Raw genomic sequence first — 23474 nt, forward strand, 5'->3', positions numbered from 1 at the left:
AGTGGGAAAAAAAAGCACTTCTAAATGTACAAACACTGTTTATGTATTCAGATAATACCTCTGAAGTGATTTACAGCACAACTTACAAAGATGTTAGCATGCTAACTAGCATTACAAGAATGTCACTGTGAAAATCAAGATAACTTTGGTTCCTTTAATGAGTCAAGCATGGAGGAAAAACTCATAGTCATGGTGTCGGGTTTCCTCATCCTTTATAATCTGTCATTAAACACAGAGCACAGTCATGGCAAATAACCACGAGCTGGCGACGCCCTGGAAACGCACATAAAGTGACTAAAGCCCTGGTCAGACCAAATAATAAAGCCATGAATAATGAGCTCCATATGGATTTGTCAGAAATTTCAGTGATTATTCAAAAAATTAGCAATGTATATGATGTTCTTCTGAAGGAATTGCAGGAATTTCTCAGAGTGGAATCTGCTCTCTTGCACATAGCCTGTCCTGTCCTTGTAGCCGCCAGGTACTCGGATAATGAGCTTCTAACAGCCTTGTACTCACCACTAACATGCTTCTAACATCCTCGTTTGTCTTCGTAGTACCTCATACACACCCACATTACCCTGCGCTATTTTTGATAAATTTTGAACTTCACGAAATTAGCACCACGCTCAGAGATGAGCCTCGTTAGCTGCATAATCTGCCTCTAAGAGCCAGTATTCTCCCACGTTTCTTGAATAACTTGACTCGCACAAAAAAAATTTATGCTACATGGCATTATTCATCGTTCATTATTCTGTCTGATCAGAGCTTAATGCCAACTGCTTGTCACCCTCATTTGTAGTGAATGTGAATGTAGGATAACCGTTTGTCTGAGACAAAGTCATTCCAGCAGTACCCATCCTGATGCCATGAGCCGCTGCATCCACCACCACACTGTGGAACTGCCTTGAGCACTGTATGGTAGACACCCAATAACCACTTCATCTCCAACATCTACTTACTGCAGCCAGGTGAAATGTGGGCATCTCCAGTCTTCTAGAGCTACTGAGGTCCTCAACACTAAGACAGCTGTGTGCTGGATCATGCACAGAGAAGCTCACCATGTGACCAAAATGTCGCAGCTGACATTCTCTCACAATGCAAGTGATAGTCCTCATCTGAGTCTCCCTAAGTACCCACTGCTTTGATATAAAATTATTCCAACAGTGTCCACCTTAGGTCATTGTCCAGTTTTCACAACCAAGCAGCAAGACAAGAAGCATTAAAGACTTGGACCTTCATTCTCCTGCAAAGGTATTTCCATTGTTAAACACCTTTGACCAAAATGTTCGTGACTCCATAAGCTCTACCCAGGTGTCCCTGGACCTCAAAGTCCAAGGAAGCCAAAAACATGAATGTCACTGCCGAGATAAGTGAATCTTTCAGTCAGAAAGAGTAGAATGTATTTTCAGTCACATTTTTATAATTGGCAGCTACATCTACACCTGTTTGTCTCGCCATCGTTAAGAACAAAGATGCAAATCATAAACCTATACTTTCTTATCTAAAATGTCCTTTTCCATATTATAAAAGTGATTCCACTTTTCCAAACAAAGGAGGCATTCCTTCCTCTGTCCACACACACACACAGATGCCTCCTTTTTCCCTCCCGTGAAGGAGATCTTCATCCCTCCTGAGAGTCCCAGGTGTACTGTCTCATGAACTGCAGCAGGAAGCCACACTTCATTAAGGCCTGCACCGATCCTCAGGTTCTGGAGCCGGGGGCGAAGTCAATGATGGATTCAGAGTGAAATCTTCCTGTTAGGCTGCACAGCACGCACATGCAGCCAGAGGATAGAGCCGCTGTTTACCTCAGGGCTGGCTCTCTGCAAACACAGCTGGTCACGAACAAACTTTTAAGTACACAGGGATAAATATGTCTTTCCATCATTTACTGTAAGGAGCATTATGCAAGGGAATAATTTCCCAAGTAGACTTGTTTACCTTGACAATCAACTGACATTTTTGTGATGCAGCAGAATGCACCATGTGACATCTCACACTGTTTTTTTCTTCTTCTTTTTTTTTTTTTTTTTTTTTTTGTTAAGCTTCTAGCTCATTTTACAATCTGGGTACAAATTGATGGAGATGCACTTCAATGCTGAGCAAACCAAGAGTTCATCTGGGACTTCAGATAAGAACGCTCCAAATAACTGTAAAAGAGAGCGTAAGTCTCCGTAAGGCCCTGTGGCCTATCGGGCCGGTGTTTATCCCAAGAGGCCACAGTGTGAAGCAGATGAAAGGCCACGACTCCCCATGGATGGGATGCCAGTCTCTCACAAGAACTTACTACATTCCTTAAAAACTGCTTTTTCGACATTACCTTTTTGGAATTGGTCGACAGATTGTCCGTGATATTTAAGGTGCATAAAGAAATCTTAACAGTACGCTTCCATGCTGTTTTAAGTCATGTAAAAGTAAGCTACAAATGTCTATGTCTTTTTTTAAAGAAAAATTACAACCCCAAAATCAGAAAAAAAGTTGGTATGGTATGGGAAATGCAACAAATAAAAACAAACAAACAAACAAACAAACAAAAAACAAAAACAAAAAAGCCCCAGTAATTGTAACATTGACTTCTATTTCATTGAAATTCATTGGGCTATATGTTCATAGTGTTATTGTGTGGGTTGCATATAGGGATAGTATTTCCATTGGTTGGGTGTTTCATCGTATAGGAATTACGATGACTAGATAAAAAGGTGTAGGCACAAATAAGTGAAAATGTCTTCAGATTCCTTTTCAAACAAGTAACATAAACTGTTAACTTTGCTATTTTTTATGTATTTTGTATTATTTTCTCATAAAAATTGTATTTTTTCTTTTCTTTTTATGTGTTTGAAATAAAGAAGAAGAAGAAAGTATGAACCCATGATATTTTGTGTTTGTAATGTAATTAGCAGTGAGGTTAACAAATAAGTAAATAATATTATTTCAAAGAGATGATGTCAACAGGTGATTGTATTAATGTTTTTTTTTTCTTTTTTTTACAAAAGCAGTATCCACAAAAGCCTGAGTCTTTGAGGAGCAAAGATGGGCAGAGGATGTCCAGTTTGTCTGCGAATGCAATCTTTCTTTGAGGAACATTGTTCTTAAACATTTCATGAGAAAATGATTGGAATGTTTAAAAACAATGTTCTTCATAAATAAAGTTGTAATAATGTTGTTGGCAGCTGTAATTACTGCCAAAAGTGCATCAACAAAGTATTGAGCAAAGGGTGTAAATACTTAGGTACGTGTGATTTCTTAGTTTTTTATTTTTAATAAATTTGCAAAAGCTTAAAAAAAAACTTTTTCATTTTGTCATTATGGGGTATTGTGTGTAGAATTTACTCCATTTTGGAAAAAGTGAAGCACTGTGAATACTTTTTTGATGCAGCGTATTTATTTATTTAATGTTGTGGTAGACATTCAACACATAATGGACATTATGACATAATTCACCATACCAAGTGTCATCACCTGTGGTTAGAGTGTGTTCCCTGTTTTGCATGTGATAATACACAGAGATGTGCGAAGCGCATATCACAGTGTCTCGACCCCTTTGATGTTCTCCATCAGGACCCCTGCGTGGGTAATGGCCGATGTTTGTTCCTGTTATGCATATGACAAAATTTTGACATGTGTGAAGCGCATACCAAAGTGTCCCGGCCCCGTCGATGTTTTCCTGTCAGGACCACTGTGTGGTTAATAGGCGGGGCCAAGCTGCTATATAAATTCTGTGTGTTGTGTGAACCAAAAGAGAAATAAATGACATGCCGTTGCATTGTCGACATGGGAAATTGGCATTCCTTTTTTCATCTATTGCAATTTCCACAATGTGTTGTAAGCTTTAAATGCAAGAATAGATGTATGCTAAAAAAAAAAATTAGTAGTTGACAACACAAAACATGAAATATCTTGGGTGCGGGGTTTATTAAATTTGCATTTTCCATATCGTTCCACCTTTTTTGATTTAGGGTTGCAATTTATTGTACAAGGCTTGAATGCAGATTTTGTGCTGTCTAGTTAAAAATACAGAAGCTATGACTATGCAATCATGCCTCAAGCCCCGCCCACTACCCTGAATGTCTGATTCTGCAGCCTCAAGGACATTTGCATACTGGACTGTGATTGGCCTATTCCCATTTGTCATGCAATAGTTTAAGGTTATTCATGCTCATTTAAATTACTACAGTGAAAAACCGAATATAAACGTTATTTTGTAACTCACAAAATTAAAGGGGAATATAATGATGATAAACTGGTAACACCCTGGTCATTTTTGATGCCTCAAATCAGTTCAAAATGGAGATTTGTTCTGCTTAAGTAATACACAGTCAGCTTGTCTGCTGGACATATCTGGGCATCTTATCATGATGTGCATGATGAAAATTATGTGCATGTGTGTAGTTACATGTAGCTTGAAATTAGATTGACTCTCAATTTATTTCATTTCTAAATCCTGTGTTTGGTGGTCATCCAGGACACTGCTGCTGGTATCACAATGTATGGAAAACCTACCATCACTGGCGATGCAAGAAAATGTTTTTTTTTTTTTGTTTTGCTGTTAAATTTAGACTGTATTTAAAATGAATTGTATTTTCTTTGATCTCACATTCCTTCTGTATATATTGCAATGTGCAAAAAGACTACTTTATTCCAACCTCTTGTCTGATTCCCCACCACCACCACACACACACACACACATACACACACACACACACACACACACACACACACACACACACACACACACACACACACACACACACACACACACACACACACACACACACACACCACACACACGCACACACAAAATTTCTTCTTTGAATGGAAGCTACTGACATTGATGCATGTGTATGGGGGGAATTGCAGGTCATGTTCCCAAATGCATAGAGCCAAACAAAATAGCAGAAAAAGTCTAATGCTGCTACTGGAGATCAACTTTTGGTTGTTTCCATAAACACACCAAACAGATGATCTACTGGTTCTTGATCCATTCTGTCAGTCACAATGTGTGCTCTTACTGTTTTTGTAGATTTTGCAATGAGAGGAGGCCTGCATGAAAAATTATGGCAAGTTATTGCATATTTAAAAAAAAAAAAAAAAAAAAATCAGATAGCAACCCCAGAGTTCATTCACTAAAATTCTAAATAAATAAATGTGTCACCCATTCATTTCACATCTGAAGGCTGTAAGCACAAAGCAACAAGCTGATGCACTGTACCTCCAGGTAAGCTGATGGGGCCGCAGCCTTTGCCCTGCGGGTCCTCCTTCATGATGAAGATGGTCTTCTTGCAGAGCCTCCAGAGGCCAAAGTGGGCTGCCTCACAGGTGGCGTTCAGCTTCTCCACCCTGGGGCTCAGCACTGCCCAGTGATCAGTCGCTACCGCCGCCAGCATCGACGACATCCCCACCACAATCACCACAGACGTGATCTTGACCTTTGTCGCCTGCTCTCCAAACATCTCGCTGCCCGCTGTGTGTGCACGGAGAGAGAAGTGTTTTTCTGCTCGTGTCTGTGTAAAATGTTAACGTGAATCTCTTTAGGGTGCGTCGGACAGTCGGGGTTGGTTTGAGGTCGTCGGACGCCAGCTCCTGAGCTTCCACCGTTTTCTCTCCAGCTTCACCGTGCTTCAGATGTCCTTTCGTCTGTCTTCTCTTTCTTTCTCGTTCTCTGCGTTGTGCCTGGTGGCTGTTGAAAAAGGGGCCACATAACAGTGCCCTAGTTTCTACCTCTCCTCCTCCCTCCCTCATCACCTCAGTGAGCAGAGGCCAGTCAGACAGTGATCAAGGTATAGATGGGTCGACATGGTTACTGACTGATCTGTTAGCAACTGGGGTCAGGTCAAGATCAAACATTTTAAATTTACACTCAGACAGAATCTGTTGATCCTGAGTGTTCCAGTTACATGTAAACGACTCTAAAATGAAAGACAAAAGATGTGAGATGTTTCATATTTCTGTGCAATTAAAAATGACATGAAATTTAAAAAAATATCTGGCCATAATTGAACCAAATCATTCTGTTTTTTTTCTCATATTTGGTACAGTTTCCAGCTCATTTGTCTCAAGCACTGAGTACCAGGGGACTCACAAAGGGAGATGTCCTTTATTAGTTGCCAAAGGCACAGCAACTAATAAAGGAATAAAGGAATAAACTAAAGGACACCTGTGTGAATGTATGAAGTTGGTATGTTTGAGCCGTATGTGTGGGGGGGTCCTTCCAAGTGTTCCGGCTCTCTCCCACTTCCAAAGACATGCAGGATGCAGGTCAGTGAATTGGAAACTCTAAATTGACCGTAGGTGGGCATTTGAATGTTTTGTCTATTTGTGGCCCTGTGATGGACTGGCATCCAGTCCAGGGTTCACCCTGCATCTCAACCTATGACTGCTGGGATAGACTCCAGCTTCCTTGCTACAGGGGTCGGGAATGAGAATGAGAGGAACAGTAGGAGCCAGTAAACCAGTATTGATCGGTATGTCTGGTATTTATATTGTGTATTTGTAGTTTTATTTATATTTCCAAACTGTTTTTGTTTTTTGGCTTTTGATACTCTGTGTGCTTCTTACCCTGTGTGCTATTATACAATGCTGCAGAAACCTCAATTTCCCTGAGGGAGTCTCCCCAAGGGGTCAAAAAAGTCCTATCTAATCTACCCTCAAATGGAATAAACAGGCATAGAAAATGAATGAATGAACTAATGAACATGCATAAGTAGCTAACACTAAATGTTCTTTTACATTTCTATAAATAGAAACATTTGGAGCTGGCTGGCATGCACATACTATGGAAACAGCAGAGAATAGCAATGCAGACTTTATCTAATCATGATGGCTTCTCAAAGAGAACCCCTGAGGGCTCTGTCCTGTTTTCAGAAAGACTACTTGTCAACAGGCCCGGAGTTGAGGATTAGGTTTTGAGTTAGGGTTAGATTGAGGGTTTGGGAACCTGGTCTCACGGCATGCTGTGATTCAGCAGCACGAAATATACATTAATCTATTGGTTCATGATATTGTCATGAAAAGCGCCTCAATTTCGTCACGGCAGCACAAATTCATTCTAATACATTGTGTGATGGCTGTGCGAAATTAAAAGTGAAGGGGTGGGGGAGGTCGGGTGTTTATGGTTAGGGTTGGGAGAAGGAGTAGGGTTAGGTTATGGTCAAGGTTAGGGTTGGGGGTAGGAGTAGGTTTAGTAATAGTGAGTTAAAAAAAAACCTGTCATGAAAATTTGACGTTTGAATTTCATGACGGGATCACGAAAAAAAAAAAACGTGAGACTGGGCTGGGTTTGGTTTATGGTTAACCCAAATTGAGTTGGTTGTGTGGTGGCGCCCACACAACCAACTCTGTTTTCATAATGTTTGATAAGTCTGTGACAGAACGTCACAGAAAATTCATTCAACCACTTCCTGAAACCACAGTGTCACCTCTAGTTTCAGTCTCTATTCTAGACTATCTTTGTCTTACAACCAGTTTTAGAGCCTGGTGACAAGGGTCTCTGTCTCTTTTTTTTTTTTTTTTTTCCTGTTGTGCTCCACCCCATGTCCCTGACTGTCTGGTGTCCTGTTGGTTGAATGTTTGAACATGTTATACTTTGGTTGTGTTTTGCGTAATCCTTTAGTTTACACTTGTTTTCTGTAGTAGTTATTTAAGGTTTGTTGTAATTCATTCACCCAGGTTTCACTGTGGGTTCTTACATACTTTTGCCAGTTTTGTAGTTCCCCTTTAGTTTTTACTTCACAGTTTTACATTGTAGTTACTGTTTGTCTTGAGACATTCACTGTGGTTTTGTGCACTTTGTCAGTCTTTGTAGGTGTGTCCTTATCACCTGTGCTCCCTCACAGATGTTTCACATTCCAATCACACCACCTGCCGCTCAGCTCCTTGTCTGTATCTGTAAGATGTTCACCCCTCTTCGGGGATTGCCGAGATATTTCGTCACCACACCCTGTATCATGATAAATTTTGTTTAAAAATAACAAAACAAAACAAACAACAACAAAAAAAATATTTTTCAATGAAAGTGACTTCAAAATAACTGCATGTATTTCAATCTGTAAAGGTTACATTTAATATATTCATTTCACAGACACATTTATCTATTAAATTATGATGTCATAGGAAGAAAAGCTAAAAGCCTGTCATCTCAAGCACCATCTACAGTCTCCTGCTGAAGTGCTTGAGTACACGGCATGTGTTGTGTGTTGGGGGTTTGGCTAGACATTTTGGTGCTGTTTTCTTTTCTTTGCTCTCCAGGTGGTATGCAAACTGTTTTTTTCTGTGGAGAAGGTGCTGGCGGAAGAGTCCTTCACCCTCATCAGAACTATTGGCTGCACCTGTGGATGATGCTCACGTGCAGACTTAAAGACTTTCAGCTGAAGCAGATAATGAGATGGCATTCTGCATTTAAGCCATGAGTGATTTGAGCAGAATTGCCGGGAACTCGACCTTGTGACGTTCGGTTGTGAGACACTGAGAACCGTGCCAGGGTTTGACACATCGTGCCTGTGAAGGAGGACGGGTGAGGGACACATGCTGTCAGCACACATCAGAGGTGATTATTGTCTGAATAATCGTTAATAGTAATTTGGCATTTTGTTACGCAGTATATTTGAACATTGATGAGAATTGTGCAGTTTGCTTCTCACTGCCGTGGCGTACGGATTGATGATCCTCCACCTGTTGTGAGAAGCTGCTCATTTACATAAAGCTTAAATTCAGACCTGAATGTGTTGCTGATATTGTGTGCCTCTGAAGGACATTTGTTGTAGCTCTGTTGACTTACCTCACCTTTTCCATCCTTCACAGAGTCAGTTTGTCATATCCACCTGGGGGGTGTTCGGCGGTGAATCTGAGTCCAGAAGTGCTGGGCTTTGATCCATTTGGGCGCTGGAGAGCGCGCCATCCTTCACCTTGCCAGACAGCTGAATATTTCTGTTGTACACGAATTATTGCACATGAGGGGGAATAAATTTGTTTCTTGGAACCGCTTTCTGGTTATTTAGCGCTGGGCCATTGTCAGATGCTGGTTCGGTTCTCTGACCCACGTCAGCACATAACAGCATGCTTTTTATAAAATGCTGTGGCCCACTTCAGACAGGCCTCTGGCCCATTTTCCCATCACACTAAATGCTGAAACATTTAAAGAGCAATTTGTAGGTTAAAAAAACAATCCTGAATTCATACTTTAGGTCTACGAAAATGATGCAGTGAAAACAAAGTTTGACAACTATAATCCCAATTCCAATGAAGTTGGGACGTTGCGTAAAATGTAAATAAAAACAGAATACAATGATTTGCCAATCCTTTTCAACCTATATTCAATTGAATACAGCACAAAGACAAGATATTTAATGTTCAAATTGATAAACTTTATTATTTTTGTGCAAATATTTGCTCATTTTGAAATGGATGCCTGCAACACGTTTCAAAAAAGCTGGAACAGTGGTATGTTTACCACTGTGTTACATCACCTTTCCTTCTAACAACACTCAATAAACATTTGGGAACTGAGAACACTAATTGTGATTGTCATGATTGGGTAAAAAAGGAGCATCCCCAAAAGGCTCAGCCATTCATAAGCAAAGATGGGGTGAGGATCACTACTTTGTGAACAACTGCATGAAAAAATTGTCCAGCAGTTTAAGAACAAAGTTTCTCAATGTTCAGTTGCAAGGAATTTAGGGATTCTATCATCTACAGTCATAATATATAATCAGAAGATTCAGAGAATCTGGAGAACTTTCTACAAGTAAGCGGCAAGGCTGAAAACCAACATTGAATGCCCGTGACCTTTGATCCCTCAGGCGTCACTGCATTAAAAACTAACATCATTATGTAAAGGATCTTATCACGTGGGCTCAGGAACACTTCAGGAAACAGTTGTCAGTTAACACAGTTCGTCGCTACATCTACAAGTGCAAGTTAAAATTCTACCATGCAAAGCGAAAGCCATACATCAACAACATCCAGAAACGCTGCCGCCTTCTCTGGGCCCGAGCTCATTTGAAATGGACTGACGCAAAGTGGAAAAGTGTGCTGTGGTCTGATGAGTCCACATTTCAAATTGTTTTTGGAAATCATGGACGTTGTGTCCTCCGGACAAAAGAGGAAAAAGAGCATCCAGATTGTTACCAGCGCAAAGTTCAAAAGCCAGCATCTGTGATGGCACCATCAATGCTGAAAGGTACATCCAGGTTTTGGAGCAACACATGCTGCCATCCAAGCAACGTCTTTTTCAGGGACGTCCCTGCTTATTTCAGCAAGACAATGCCAAGCGACTCAGAGTTGATAGACTCAGTGTTGGCAGTGTAGAAGTTCACATCATTGTTTTTGGCAGGATGAACTTCCTTAGCTGCCGCAGAAAGTACATCATCTGTTGTGCTCTCTAGGTGAGAGAGCTGATGGAAACTGAAGTGCCCTGAGGAAACCCATGCATGAAAGTGAAAGAACATGCAAACTCCACACAGAAGGGGTGGAAAGTAATCCCACAACCTTCTTGTTGTGAGGCATCGCTGTTAACCACTAAGCCACCATACCACTGCGAATGGGATACAAAGGGATATATACGAGGGCTGTCAATAAAGTAACGGTCCTTTTTATTTTTTTCAAAAACTATATGGATTTCATTCATATGTTTTTACATCAGACATGCTTGAACCCTTGTGCGCATGCGTGAGTTTTTCCACGCCTGTCGGTGACGTCATTCGCCTGTGAGCACTCCTTGTGGGAGGAGTCATCCAGCCCCTCGTCGGAATTCCTTTGTCTGAGAAGTTGCTGAGAGACTGGCGCGTTGTTTGATCAAAATTTTTTCTAAACCTGTGAGACACATTGAAGTGGACACGGTTCGAAAAATTAAGCTGGTTTTCAGTGAAAATTTTAACGGCTGATGAGAGATTTTGAGGTGATACTGTCGCTTTAAGGACTTTTCACGGTGCGAGACGTCGCGCAGTGCTCTCAGGCAGCGTCATCAGCCTGTTCAAGCTGAAAACCTCCACATTTCAGGCTCTATTGATCCAGGACATCGTGAGAGAACAGAGAAGTTTCAGAAGAAGTCGGTTTCAGCATTTTATCCGGATATTCCACTGTTAAAGGAGATTTTTTTAATGAAAGACGTGCGGACGGATCCGCGCGTCGGGACGCAGCCGACGCGGTGCGGCGGCACAGGAAAAACACCTCCGTGTTGATAACCATTTGTAAAATCCAGGCGGCTTTTGATGGCTTTCAGTGGAGTGAGTATATGAGAAATTGTTTAACAGGCAGGACATGTTCCAACTTGTCCTTAAGGCTTTCAACAGAGGTGTTTTTCCTGTGGCGGAGCGTCGCGGCGGCTGCGTCCCGATGCGCGGATCCGTCCGCATGTCTTTCATTAAAAAAATCTCCTTTAACAGTGGAATATCCGGATAAAATGCTGAAACCGACTTCTTCTGAAACTTCTCTGTTCTCTCACGACGTCCTGGATCAATAGAGCCTGAAATGTGGAGGTTTTCAGCTTGAACAGGCTGATGACGCCGCCTGAGAGCGCTGCGCCACGTCTCGCACCGTGAAAAGTCCTTAAAGCGACAGTCTCACCTCAAAATCTCTCATCAGACGTTAAAATTTTCACTGAAAACCAGCTTAATTTTTCGAACCGTGTCCACTTCGATGTGTCTCACAGGTTTAGAAAAAATTTTGATCAAACAACGCGCCAGTCTCTCAGCAACTTCTCAGACAAAGGAATTCCGACGAGGGGCTGGACGACTCCTCCCACAAGGAGTGCTCACAGGCGAATGACGTCACCGACAGGCGTGAAAAAACTCACGCATGCGCACGAGGGTTCAAGCATGTCTGACGTAAAAACATATGAATGAAATCCATATAGTTTTTGAAAAAAATAAAAAGGACCGCTACTTTATTGACAGCCCTCGTATGTGTTGAGGAACTACCCCCCCCCCCCCCAAAAAAAGGTTGTTTTTTTGTGGGAAGGAGGTGGGGTTTCAAGTTCTATTAGGTGGAGGGGGTGTCAGACCCTGTGAGTACCCGGGGTTGGATTCAGATTTTGAATTTGGAGACTATGAGGCGATGATCTGTAGTCGATTACATGCCAATGCTTGGAGCCAGGGTGGATCCATGATGTCCGATTTTGGGTAGGGAGATAGAACACTGTGTTGGTGATCATGAGTTCGTGTTCAGCACAGATCTGGAGTAGTAGCAGTCCTTTGCTGTTTCACTCTGGGGAGATCTCAAACATGCAGTTCATGCAAGACAGCCCAGGAATTTACAGGAACTGGAGGCTTTTTGCCAAGAAGAAGAAATCAGGGAAAATAAAGAGCCTCGTCCAAAACTACCACAAAAGACTCCAATGAGTCATCAGTGTTAAAGGGGGGCAATACACAGTATTAACTGGGGTATGTAAACTTTTGATCAAGGCCTTTGGATAGTTTCTGTTGTCATTATTTAAAAACAGTCAACACAATTGTTTGACGATAAACAGCTTCACACAGCCACTAACCATGACTGAAAAAAAGTTTTTGCGTTACCATTCATATTCTCTGAAAAATGGCAATAAATAAATAAAAGAAAAGAAAATCTAAAATTCTGCCAGGGTATGTAAACCTATGAGCACAACTGTATGATCCTTCATTTTACAAAAATGAGGGTTCTCACACTTGTTCGCCTGCTTGAACAACGAGCAGACCACCAGATTCCTCTTCTTGTGTCTTCAGTCTTCTGGTCACTCAGCTTTTCCCAGGAATCAAAATAAAAGAATAAACGCCAGTAATAAAAATGCACATATACAATGCACAAAACTCACGAATTAAAGAGGTGATTAAAAAAATTAAATGTCCTCACATTTTTATTGTAATGTTTCCAATGCTATGGGCCAACAATCTCTGTTCATCTGGGTCAAATAACATCCAATATGTCAACACACATTCACTTATCCATCTGATTTATGCATTTAAAATATCCTTGTTGTGCACACCACAGGATGAGATCTTCCTTCATAAATCCAATATTCACTTCTCCACCTGTGCCCATCTGACAATACCTTTTGTCCAGACTATGTCAAATAAAATCCAATAAGTTATCCAATGTATGTTTATTTGTCCACCATGCATATTTTTTTAATTTAAAAATCCCTATGCTAAATAACAGTACAGGCTGTGATGTGCACATGTAACAATGAGTTCCTGTCCATTGTCAAACTTACCCTCTGGGATATGTTGTGTTAAAAAGTGAGTTCCACATACAGAAAAAAAGGTCAGACTTATACTCTCAAAAATGTGGTATGTTCCCATAGAAACATAGTGGTCTCCATGGGGGGTCTGCTCCCATGAGGACACAAATGGCTCATTCTAACCTTATGAAAGCACATCCATTTCTTCTTGGAGGTAATTACACACTAATGAACAGATGTATATGAAAGTTATATTGGATTTCTGCTAATAAACACCCTTAAATAATACACACTGCTGCTTTAATTAATCATGAACCGGTTTCCAGCTCTTAATAGAAATGACATGACAATTTGATTGGTTTAAATCATGCTACATTCCAAAAGAACTCCCGAGATTAATTAAGAGACTAAATACAACTCCTCTGTGCCCTGCGCTTCACTTTGTGTTCAGACTATTTACCATGTAAATGACAAAGGGGATTTTGACATGCCCCAAATGCACTTATGCTACGCACTTAAGACGCCGTAGCTCATCAAGACAGGACCATATATACCAGCTGTAACATTTTAAAACAAGAAAAATAAAGTTTTAAAGGAAAATACTTCAATAAATGTAGCTACACCATTGGAAACATAAAGATTAGATTGTATATTTACAAATCATGGCACCATCATTTCTTTTTATCACTAGATAACCTGAAAGAAATTCATCATCCAAAATAAATCCTGGCTGGCAGTCTTAAAAAAAGAAAGCCCTCAGTAGACACCAGAGATATCGTGTTCATTATCACGTTCCACCTGGATGCGTTTGTGGCAAAGCTGCTTCTTCTCCCAGAGGAGAACCACTTGCTGAGGCGGTGAGAGCGGCGGCTTGTCTCTAAGTGTGTAATAAAAGCGTCTTTTGGCTCAGCCTCTCTTGCTGAGTGACCCTCTGACTGCTTCATTTGCTGGTGATCCCTCGGAGACACCAAGCCACTGCAGCAGAGTCTCTAAGCAACAGGCGGCAGTGTGGACGGCTGTGGAACCACATCACCGGCAGGCTGATGGTGCCATACTGGAGGGGGAATCACTTCACATCAACAAAGAAACACTGAAAATAGATGAGACCCATTGTCAGGGTGTCAGTCACAGATCAGATTTCCATAAAAATTCTATATGAGAGAACCATTGGTTCAGTAGGTCATCTGGCAAGTGGCATTCAAGGATTCGAACTACTGTAAAAAGTCATTGTGTTTCTGTTAAAGGTGTTAACATTTGGAATAAGTTTCCTGATAACAATAAATTATTTGGTAACTTTGTTGGCTTTAAAAGGTTTTATAAAAATCATTTAATTACTTGTTATAGCAAGATGAATTAGGTGTATCGATTTTGTTTTGTTTTTGGGTTTGTGCATTCTGTACTGTTGTTTGCATGGTTGTGTTTTGAAATTTTAGTTCAGTGATTAATTTATACTTTATATACGAGGTCTATTAGAAAAGAAACCGACCTTTTTATTTTTTTCAAAAACTATATGGATTTGAATCATGTGCGATTACATCAGACAAGCTTGAACCCTTGTGCGCATGCGTGAGGTTTTTCACGCCTGTCGGTTGCGTCATTCGCCTGTGGGCAGGCTTCGAGTGAGCACTGGTCCACCCCACAGCAAAACACCTCCGTGTTGATAACCATTCGTAAGATTCAGGCGGTTTTCGATGGCTTTCAGTCGAGTGAGTATCCGAGAAATTGTTTAACAGCTGGGCATGTTCAAACTTGTCCTGTGAGACTTCCAATGGAGGTGTTTTGCTGTGGCGCTGCGCCATGAGCGGCTGGGTGCCGACGCGCGAATCCATCCGCACGTCTTTCATTACAAAATCTCCTTTAACAGTGGAATGTCCAGATAAACTGCTGATCCCGACCTCTTCTGAAACTTCTCTGGTCTCTCACGATGTCCTGGGTCAACAGAGGCTTAAATTTGGAAGTTTTCAGCTCGAAACAGGCTGACAACGGCGGCTCAGGGCGCGGCGCGCCGTCCGGCGCCGTGGGCTGTCCTTAAAGCGATAGTAACACTCCTTAATCTCTCATCAGCCATTAAAATTTTCACCGAAAACCATCTGAATTTCTCGAATGGTGTCCACTTGGATGTGCCTTACAGTTTCTGAAAAATTTTGATCAAGCAAAGTGCCAGTCTCTCAGGAAGTTCTCAGACAAAGGAATTCTGATGGGAGGGGTGGACCAGTGCTCACTCAAAGCCTGCCCACAGGCGAATGACGCAACCGACAGGCGTGAAAAAACTCACGCATGCGCACGAGGGTTCAAACTTGTCTGACGCAATCACACGTGATTCAAATCCATATAGTTTTTGAAAAAAATAATAAGGTCGGACACTTTTCTAATAGACCTCGTATGTTATCATGGGTATATGGATATTTATATATACAGCTTAGCCTACTAACTATATTTAATTTTACTACTAGTCTACATACTAAATTACCTATACTACAATCTTCTCCTGTGATGTCTTATCCTTCTTATGTCTTATTATTTATTATATTATATATACCTTTTTCTTGAGCAGCTTGGGTGGGTAGGGAGAGTTCCCGTGGGATAAAAAAGCTTTTCAACCTACCATCCCTGGTTTTCAAGACCAGGCACCTAGTAAGTGGCTCTACTCTACTCTTTTCTACTCTCCTATTTTACTCTTCCTTTTTAGATATTTAGATATACCTTTATATACTACCATAGTTCCACCTTAGAATTGAAAATAATATATAAGATATACGAGGTCTATTAGAAAAGTATCCGACCTTATTATTTTTTTCAAAAACCATATGGATTTGAATCATGTGTTTGTGCGTCAGACCATCTTGAACCCTCGTGCGCATGCGTGAGTTTTTCCATGCCTGTCGGTTGCGTCATCCGCCTGTGAGCAGGCTTTGAGTGAGGAGTGGTCCAGCCCCCTCGTCGGATTTTCATTGTCAGGAACAGTGTTACTGATTACTGATTACTCCTTGAAAAAGTAACTTAGTTACTTTACTGATTACTCAATTGTAAAAGTAACTAAGTTAGATTACTAGTTACTTTTTTAGTTACTTTCCCCAGCTGCCGACAACAACCCACGTCAACATGACAATGATACCTGTTTTGCTAAAACTCACTTTATAGTCACCTTTCTTGACTTCAATGAAAATAAATACTTGTTTTATAAAAAGTAAAATAAAGACCTCTTTCTTGACCTCATATTTAACTGTTGACAGCACTGTAACAGTAAAACTTGCAATTTCAAACCTACATTGTTTATAAATGTAACTATTAAATTCTAATATTTTTCTAACATTTAAATTCTCTCTAAACATTTTACTTGTCGAAATTATTATTATTTTAAGCAATATTAGTAGTTGTAGTAAAAACGGCTTCAAAACTTGACCTTTAATCTAGGGGTGTTGTGGGGGGGCACATCCTTGCCCCACGCCCCATTCCATCTGGATTCGCCCCTGCTTTGGCGTTTGAGCACAAAGAATGGATAACATTTATATATGCAGAAAACAGGACCAGATTTACAGGTAAGAAAGTTTTATTGCGTTTTCACATCATGTGGTCCTCAGAAAGAGAGTTTAGGTGCATTTGAGTGGAAAATAGTGTTAGTTGTTGACATGTCGCGGAGGATCAGCTGTTTTTAACGAGCAGATACAGAGCGGCTCAGCTCAGAATTCTAAATAAAGGAGGAAAAAAAGTATAAAAATGTCTTTGTAAAGCTCAGTGCAGGTGTGCTGATCACCACGCTTTAAGAGGTGAGGACGAGTCGAGCAGCTGCAAAAAACCACGGATGAAAAGCTCACAGCTCACTGAAAGTGGGCAGTTCAGTCGAACCCCGACCTCCTGCCCACAGACCAAGTTTAATGCTGCCATCGACCCACAATGAAAAATAATAGTAATGCACAGTGACATGGAGAAGTAACTTTAATCTGATTACTGATTTGGAAAGATTAACGCGTTAGATTACTCGTTACTAAAAAAAGTGGTCAGATTAGAGTAACGCGTTACTATCACTGGTCAGGAAATGGCGGAATGATTTGGGTTTTTTTTCCATCAGAATTTTTTCAGAAACTGTTAGAGACTGGCAGCTGGAAACCATTAGAAAAATTTATCTGGCTTTCGGTGAAAATGTTACGGGCTTGGTAGAGAATAAAGAGTGTTACTGTTGCTTTAAGGACGGCCCCCGCGGCGCCGCACTCTGAAGCCACCATCGACAGGCTGAACGACCATTTCATTTCTAAACGGATGGCTGTCTGGATCCGTGTGTTATATGGCTGGGGGGGCCTGGCTGCCGGTTTGTTTCTGTCTTTTGGTTTTCCTCCCAGGTGGCGTGCGTTTGGGACTGAGTGGCTGTGTTGCTGAGGCTGTCAGGACCTCACCCTGATCACCTGCGACTCGTCAGGACTCACAGCTGTGGTGCATCTGGATGGATTGGAACATGTTGGCATTTAAGACTGGAGTGCACAGTGTGTATTTGCCAGAGACTCGACCTTGTGACCAGACGGGTGAGATCGTCGTCTCGGGAGCCATCTCATCAGCAGCGGATGCTGAGAAACGTCCAGGTTTGATGCACAGTCTGTGAAAGAGGAGGGGGTGAGGTTTCACGCTCGTCAGCACACTTCCTGAGGTACGTTAGATTTTGTGACTAACAGTTATACAGTCAGTAAATGTGGTGTCCCTCACACCTTATTGTATTGAGCTGTTTGTTAGTCATGTATCAGCTTTCACTGCAGTGGAGTTTTGTGAACTGATTGTTCCATGCCTGCAGGTTGGGAAGCTGATCAGTAATCAAGCCAGGAAGTGTTTGCTGTTTGTACACCTTTAAGTGTTCTGTGTGTAGAGTGTGGACTCACATAATGGTTCCTTCTTTCACAGACTCGGTTGTTGCGGCCACCTGGGGGGTGTCGGCGGGGTCCTTGGGTCCGAAACAGCTTCTGGCTCTGGACCGTTAGCGCTGCTGGGAGCGCACCACGCCAGGCCGCACCTTTTGTTATTATATTATCACTGTTATGTATTAAATTCAGTTAGCCTTTGTACCGTGCTCTGCTTATTTCATACTGGGTCCTTCAAATGCTGGTCGGTTCTCCGAGCTGCGTCCGACACATAACACCGTGACCATCGTGTGCCATTTCTCTGGTTATCACAAGAGCTGGACATCAACCATTTTCCGGCAGATTTCACTTTTAACAAGAGATTTTGTCATGGAAAGCCGAGCGGAGGCTTTGCGCGTCATGATGGATTCGCTACTGGAGCGAGACAAAACCACCTCTGTTTTGGTCTCACAGGACGGCTTTGAGATGGTGTTCAAACAGCTGTCGGTGGTTTTTCCATCGAGTGATTATCCGAGAAATTGTGGATGTGCCTGGACATGCCAGAACATGTCCTGTGAGGCTTCATCACGGCGTTGCTTTGTGCCATGCTTTGTGAGTACAGAGATTGGAGGGCCCTGAGAAGGGAAACCCTCACTCCATACTCGCACAGCACTTCCCACAGTATTTCCCGGGGTACCCGATCATACGCCTTCTCCAAGTCCACAAAACACATGCAGACTGGATGGGCATACTCCCAGGCACCCTCCAGGATCCTTATGAGAGTGAAGAGCTGGTTGGTTGTTCCACGACCAGGATGGAACCCACATTGTTCCTCTTCAATCAGAGGTTCGACTATCGGCCAAACCCTCCTTTCCAGCACCCTGGAGTAGACTTTACCAGGGAGGCTGAGTAGTGTGATGCCCCTGTAATTGGCACACACTCTCTGCTCCCCTTTTTAAAATATGGGGACCACCACCCCAGTTTGCCACTCCTTAGTCACTGTCCCAAACATCAACGCGATGTTGAAGAGACATCTCATCCAAGACAGTCCCTCCACACCCAGAGCCTTCAGTATTTCTGGATGGATCTCATCAACCCCCGGGGCCTTGCCACTGCGGAGTTGTTTGACTACCTCAGTGACTTCCACTTGGGAAATTGTTGATAATCGTCCATCAGCTTCCAACTCTGTCCCTACTATATAGGGCACACCACTCTGATAGAGGAGTTCCTCAAAGTGTTCCTTCCTGGTACCATATACAATTATAAGCATCCTTATGTTCGAACATGGTGTTTGTTATGAACAGTCTATGACTAGCACAGAAGTCCAATAACAAACGACCATTCTGGTTTAGACTGGGGAGGCTTCTCCTCCCAATCACGCCTCTCCAGGTGTCTCTGCCATTGCCCACATGACCGTTGAAGTCCCCCAGCAGAACAATGGAGTCCCCCACCAGAGCCCCATACAGGACTCTATTCAGGGACTCCAAGAAGGCTGAATACTCCCAACTGCTGTTCAGTGCATATGCACAAACAACAGTCAGAGTCCTCCCCACCACCACCACCCGAAGGCACAGGGAGGTGACCCTCTCATCTACCGGGGTGAACTCCAATGTAACAGCGCTCAGCCGAGGACTCATGAGTATCCCCACACCCACCCGGCGCCTCACACCCTGGGCAACTCCAGAGAAGAAAAGGGTCCAACCCCTATCAAGGAGAGTGGTTCCAGAGCCAAGGCTGTGTGTGGAGACGACACCCACCAGATCTAACTGGTATCGTTCCACCTCCCGCACAAGCTCTGGCTCAAGACCCTTCAAGGAGCACAAGGCTCCAGATAACACAGCTCTCAGGTTCATAGCGGCACACAAACCTCGTTTGCTTGGTCTGTACATGCCTTCACCTCCTCAAGTTCTCTCATGATTGTGGCACGTTAAATAAAGTCCAGTATCAAATCTATCTGCATGTCCAAGCAAAAACAGTGTCATGGAGAAAAGCTTCTCCCCTCTGCGTGCAAGTTACACAGCCATTCCTGCGTACTAGATATACAGCACAATGCAACTCTACACAGGCCCGGTGTGAAAGGGGCTTAAGACATATCAGTGACTTGCAAATATTGACTTGGAAATACTGTCTCGCTACACGCCTGCCGACACCTTACAATCTGTAATTTCTGTTTGGTCTCATTCCTACAATGAATATAGTCCACCTGTGTGCACCATTCCTCTACCCTTATATGTCACCCTGTATTCCTCCTTCTTATGAATATAAATGTTCACAACAGCCATTTCCATCTGTTTTGCAAAATTTGCCACCAACTGCCCATCCACATTCCTCCACATGATATCATATTGACCCATTCCTCATCACCTCTGTTCCTTTCATCAACATGCAAATTGAAGTCTGCTCCAATCACCACTCTTTCATGGTTGGGTACACTCGCCACTCACCACGCCTCATCCAACTCACTCACTCCAGAAATCCCCTTGTCCTTCAACTCATAACCTACCTGTGGGGCATACGCACTGATGACATTCATCATCATCCCTTCAATTTCCAACTTCGCCCTTTCAGACACTCGCTTCACCTTCAACATACTCTTAATATACTCTTCCTTCAAAATGACACAGACACCATTTCAGCACCTCACCATGAAACAATAGTTTGAACGCACCTCTGATGTTCTTGGCAATAATTCTCTTCTACTTGGCCTCTTGCACATCTACCTATTGCCTCTGTATCATTTCAGCCAGCTCTCTCCCTTTACCAGTCATACTGCCAACATTAAAAGTCCCTACTCTCACTTCCATACGTCTTACTTTCTTTCTCTCTTACGGACTCTGGACACATACTCTGCCTTTTCTGCTTTGCCCATCAGTAGCCAGCACCATGTTGGATAACAGGGCTGGTGGTGGTCATTATTAACCTGAGCTTCAACCAATTTGCTATGGAAAGTTGATTTTTGATCTGCATGTTTGTCAAAATTTACACCGGATGCACTTCCTCATTAGAGCAGCAGATAAAATAATGTTTACAGAGGAATTCTGCAAATGGTGAGTACAAGCACCAAATTCGGTACAAACACTCCTTAGACATTACTCTTTGGGAAAAAAATGACTGGCCACTTGAATTTTTGAACTGAAAACTTACACAGGGTCAGAATTTAAAAATGGTAAATGGACTGCATTTATATAGCGCTGTTCCATCTGCATCAGATGCTCAGTGTGCTTTACAATTATGCCTCACATTCACCCATTCACACAGATACACTCACACACCGATGTCAGGCTCCAAAAATGCTCCAATCATATTGAAAGCTACACAACATTATTTGTCTCATCATAACGATTCCAAAAAGGTTCATTTCGGACTATCTATGACTGAAAGTAATGGAGGTACGGGGGAAAAACCGCAAGAATGTTGACAACGGTCAATTTCAGTTTGTACCGGGGACAAAAGTTAAAGTTGCTGCAATTTTGGTAAAAAGTAATGGAAATTATTAGTTGAGTTAATAGGGTTTTAAAAAAAGAATAGTTCGCACCATGGATGTTATGGGGTAACATACTGTATGTCACATGTCATTAAATCCAATCAACATAGACATTGTTTGGCCTTTACTTTGGAGACCAATTCAACACAGTGAAAACTATTGCATACATTAAACCTACAAGCTAAACCTTTGTGGAATCTTTATGATCAGACAAATATTATAGGATGGTTTTCAATATGATTGGAGCATTATAAATTTTGACCCCTGAGTAATTCTTCAACTGACCCCTACCTGGCTGCCTATTAATAATTCAAGTGGCTAGTCAGTTTATTCAAAAGAGTAATGTCTAAGGAGTATTTGTGCTGAATTTGGTGCTTCTATCACCATTTCAAAGATTGTTTCCGTTAGATGCAACCCAGCTCATTTACCTGGGTTTGAGACTGGCTCTCAGAATGCACTGGCTGTTTCCCCATTTCAAATTCATTTTCATATTTATGACTAATTCCATGTTTTAAGAAAGTGACTATTGTTGCTTGGTTCACGTTCTGTTGATTGGACAAGCAGCACTTATGTCACCATGTTGCTGTCATAGCAACATGGTGACATAAACTCAGCAGTGATTCACTTCCATTACCGTCATTATCTTCTATGCTAAAATTTTTACTCCAGGTTGAAAAACAACCTTAATTGGTGGCTAAATTTACCCCTAGCAGAATAGATTGCAGAGCCTTCAGAGGGACATGACTATATTCATTTTCTAATGACAGGCAACATTACTCAAGCTAAATTAGATTACCCGTGCCCCGAGGCCGTTTCTATGAGGGTCAGGTTAATATTCTTCTGTAAAGCAACACGGTCGGCTGCCGTACATGTATGCCTCCGCGGTGCCATCGTTACCCCTCCTGCAAAAGCTTTTGGGCATTAATCTGCATGAGACGGAGTTTATGTGATATGGGACAGTGAATAGTGAGCTAATGAACACAGACTGAAGAGAAATCAAATTAGCTAGAAATTACAAAGTCTGATTTCGCTGTTGTACAGCAGTGTCAGATATTAATGTCAAAAGATAATTTCCCCAGTTACATAAACATCTTTGATTCCTCCCTTGTAACAAAATGGAATCACACCAGTCTATCAGGAGAAAAAAATGTCTGGATTTATTTATTTATTTTACCTCAGAAAAAAAAAAAAAACAGATTTTCATTTGGCTGTTTATTGGTTTGTTAGAACATTAATCAAAAATAAATTAAACAATTTTCACAATTGTGATACATTTGGGTGTTGGGTGTGCTGTTTGAAAAAATTCAACCTCATATGGAATGAGTAATTTTACATTTTGAAGAGGATCAAACTGTTCCCACATAAAGAGATACAGTCATGTGTTTTACTTACTTATTTACTTTACACTGGAAAAATAGTACACAATCTATCTGCATGTCCAGGCAGCCTGTAAAAACAGTGTCATGGAGCAAAGCTTCTCCCCTCTGTGTGCAATTTACACAGCCATTCCTGCATACTAGATACAGAGCATAATGCAACTCTACGCAGCCCAAATGAGTGGAGCCCATTTTCTTAAAAAGCAATACATGTCAGAATTCGACTAGTAATATTATCTATTAAATTTTGGGGCAGATATGAAAAGAAAAAAGGCGGTGCAATGTGATTTTTTCACCTTTTTAAACATTGCAGTGTTGTGTTATTGGATGGATGCATCATTGTATAAACACATTCACACTCACCGAACAAAAGCAAAAGTCCCAAAGCTTTTCTATGGTTTTCCATGTAATGAACACAACCCAGTCTCACGGCAGTTCATGATGGCATTACGAACAGTCAATCTATGGGTTTGTGACTGATGTCGTCACAAATATGGGGTGCTTTTTGTGACAGGGGCTCAAATTCATTTCGTGATGAGGGCACAAAATGTGGGGTGATGGGGGAGGGTCTGGGAGGGTTAGGGTTAGGGGAAGGGAGACACGTTATGGTTATAGTTTGAGTTAGGAGAACGGGCTATTAG

At 41.8% G+C, this 23474-nt stretch overlaps 1 protein-coding gene across 1 annotated transcript in view; it reads right to left on the reverse strand.

Moving 5' to 3' along the window:
• cacng1b (calcium channel, voltage-dependent, gamma subunit 1b) overlaps nucleotides 1–5862 on the reverse strand; it is a 40233-nt gene extending 34371 nt beyond the window's left edge. The window contains exon 1 of the mRNA XM_034189478.1: nucleotides 5213–5862. Coding sequence (XP_034045369.1) covers nucleotides 5213–5453 — 241 coding nt within the window. The 5' untranslated portion in view covers nucleotides 5454–5862. The remainder of the gene's footprint in view (nucleotides 1–5212) is intronic.
• Nucleotides 5863–23474: the final 17612 nt, after the last annotated feature.

The sequence above is a fragment of the Thalassophryne amazonica genome, chromosome 16 (genome assembly GCF_902500255.1).
Source record: "Thalassophryne amazonica chromosome 16, fThaAma1.1, whole genome shotgun sequence".
NCBI classification, from domain to species: Eukaryota; Metazoa; Chordata; class Actinopteri; order Batrachoidiformes; family Batrachoididae; genus Thalassophryne; species Thalassophryne amazonica.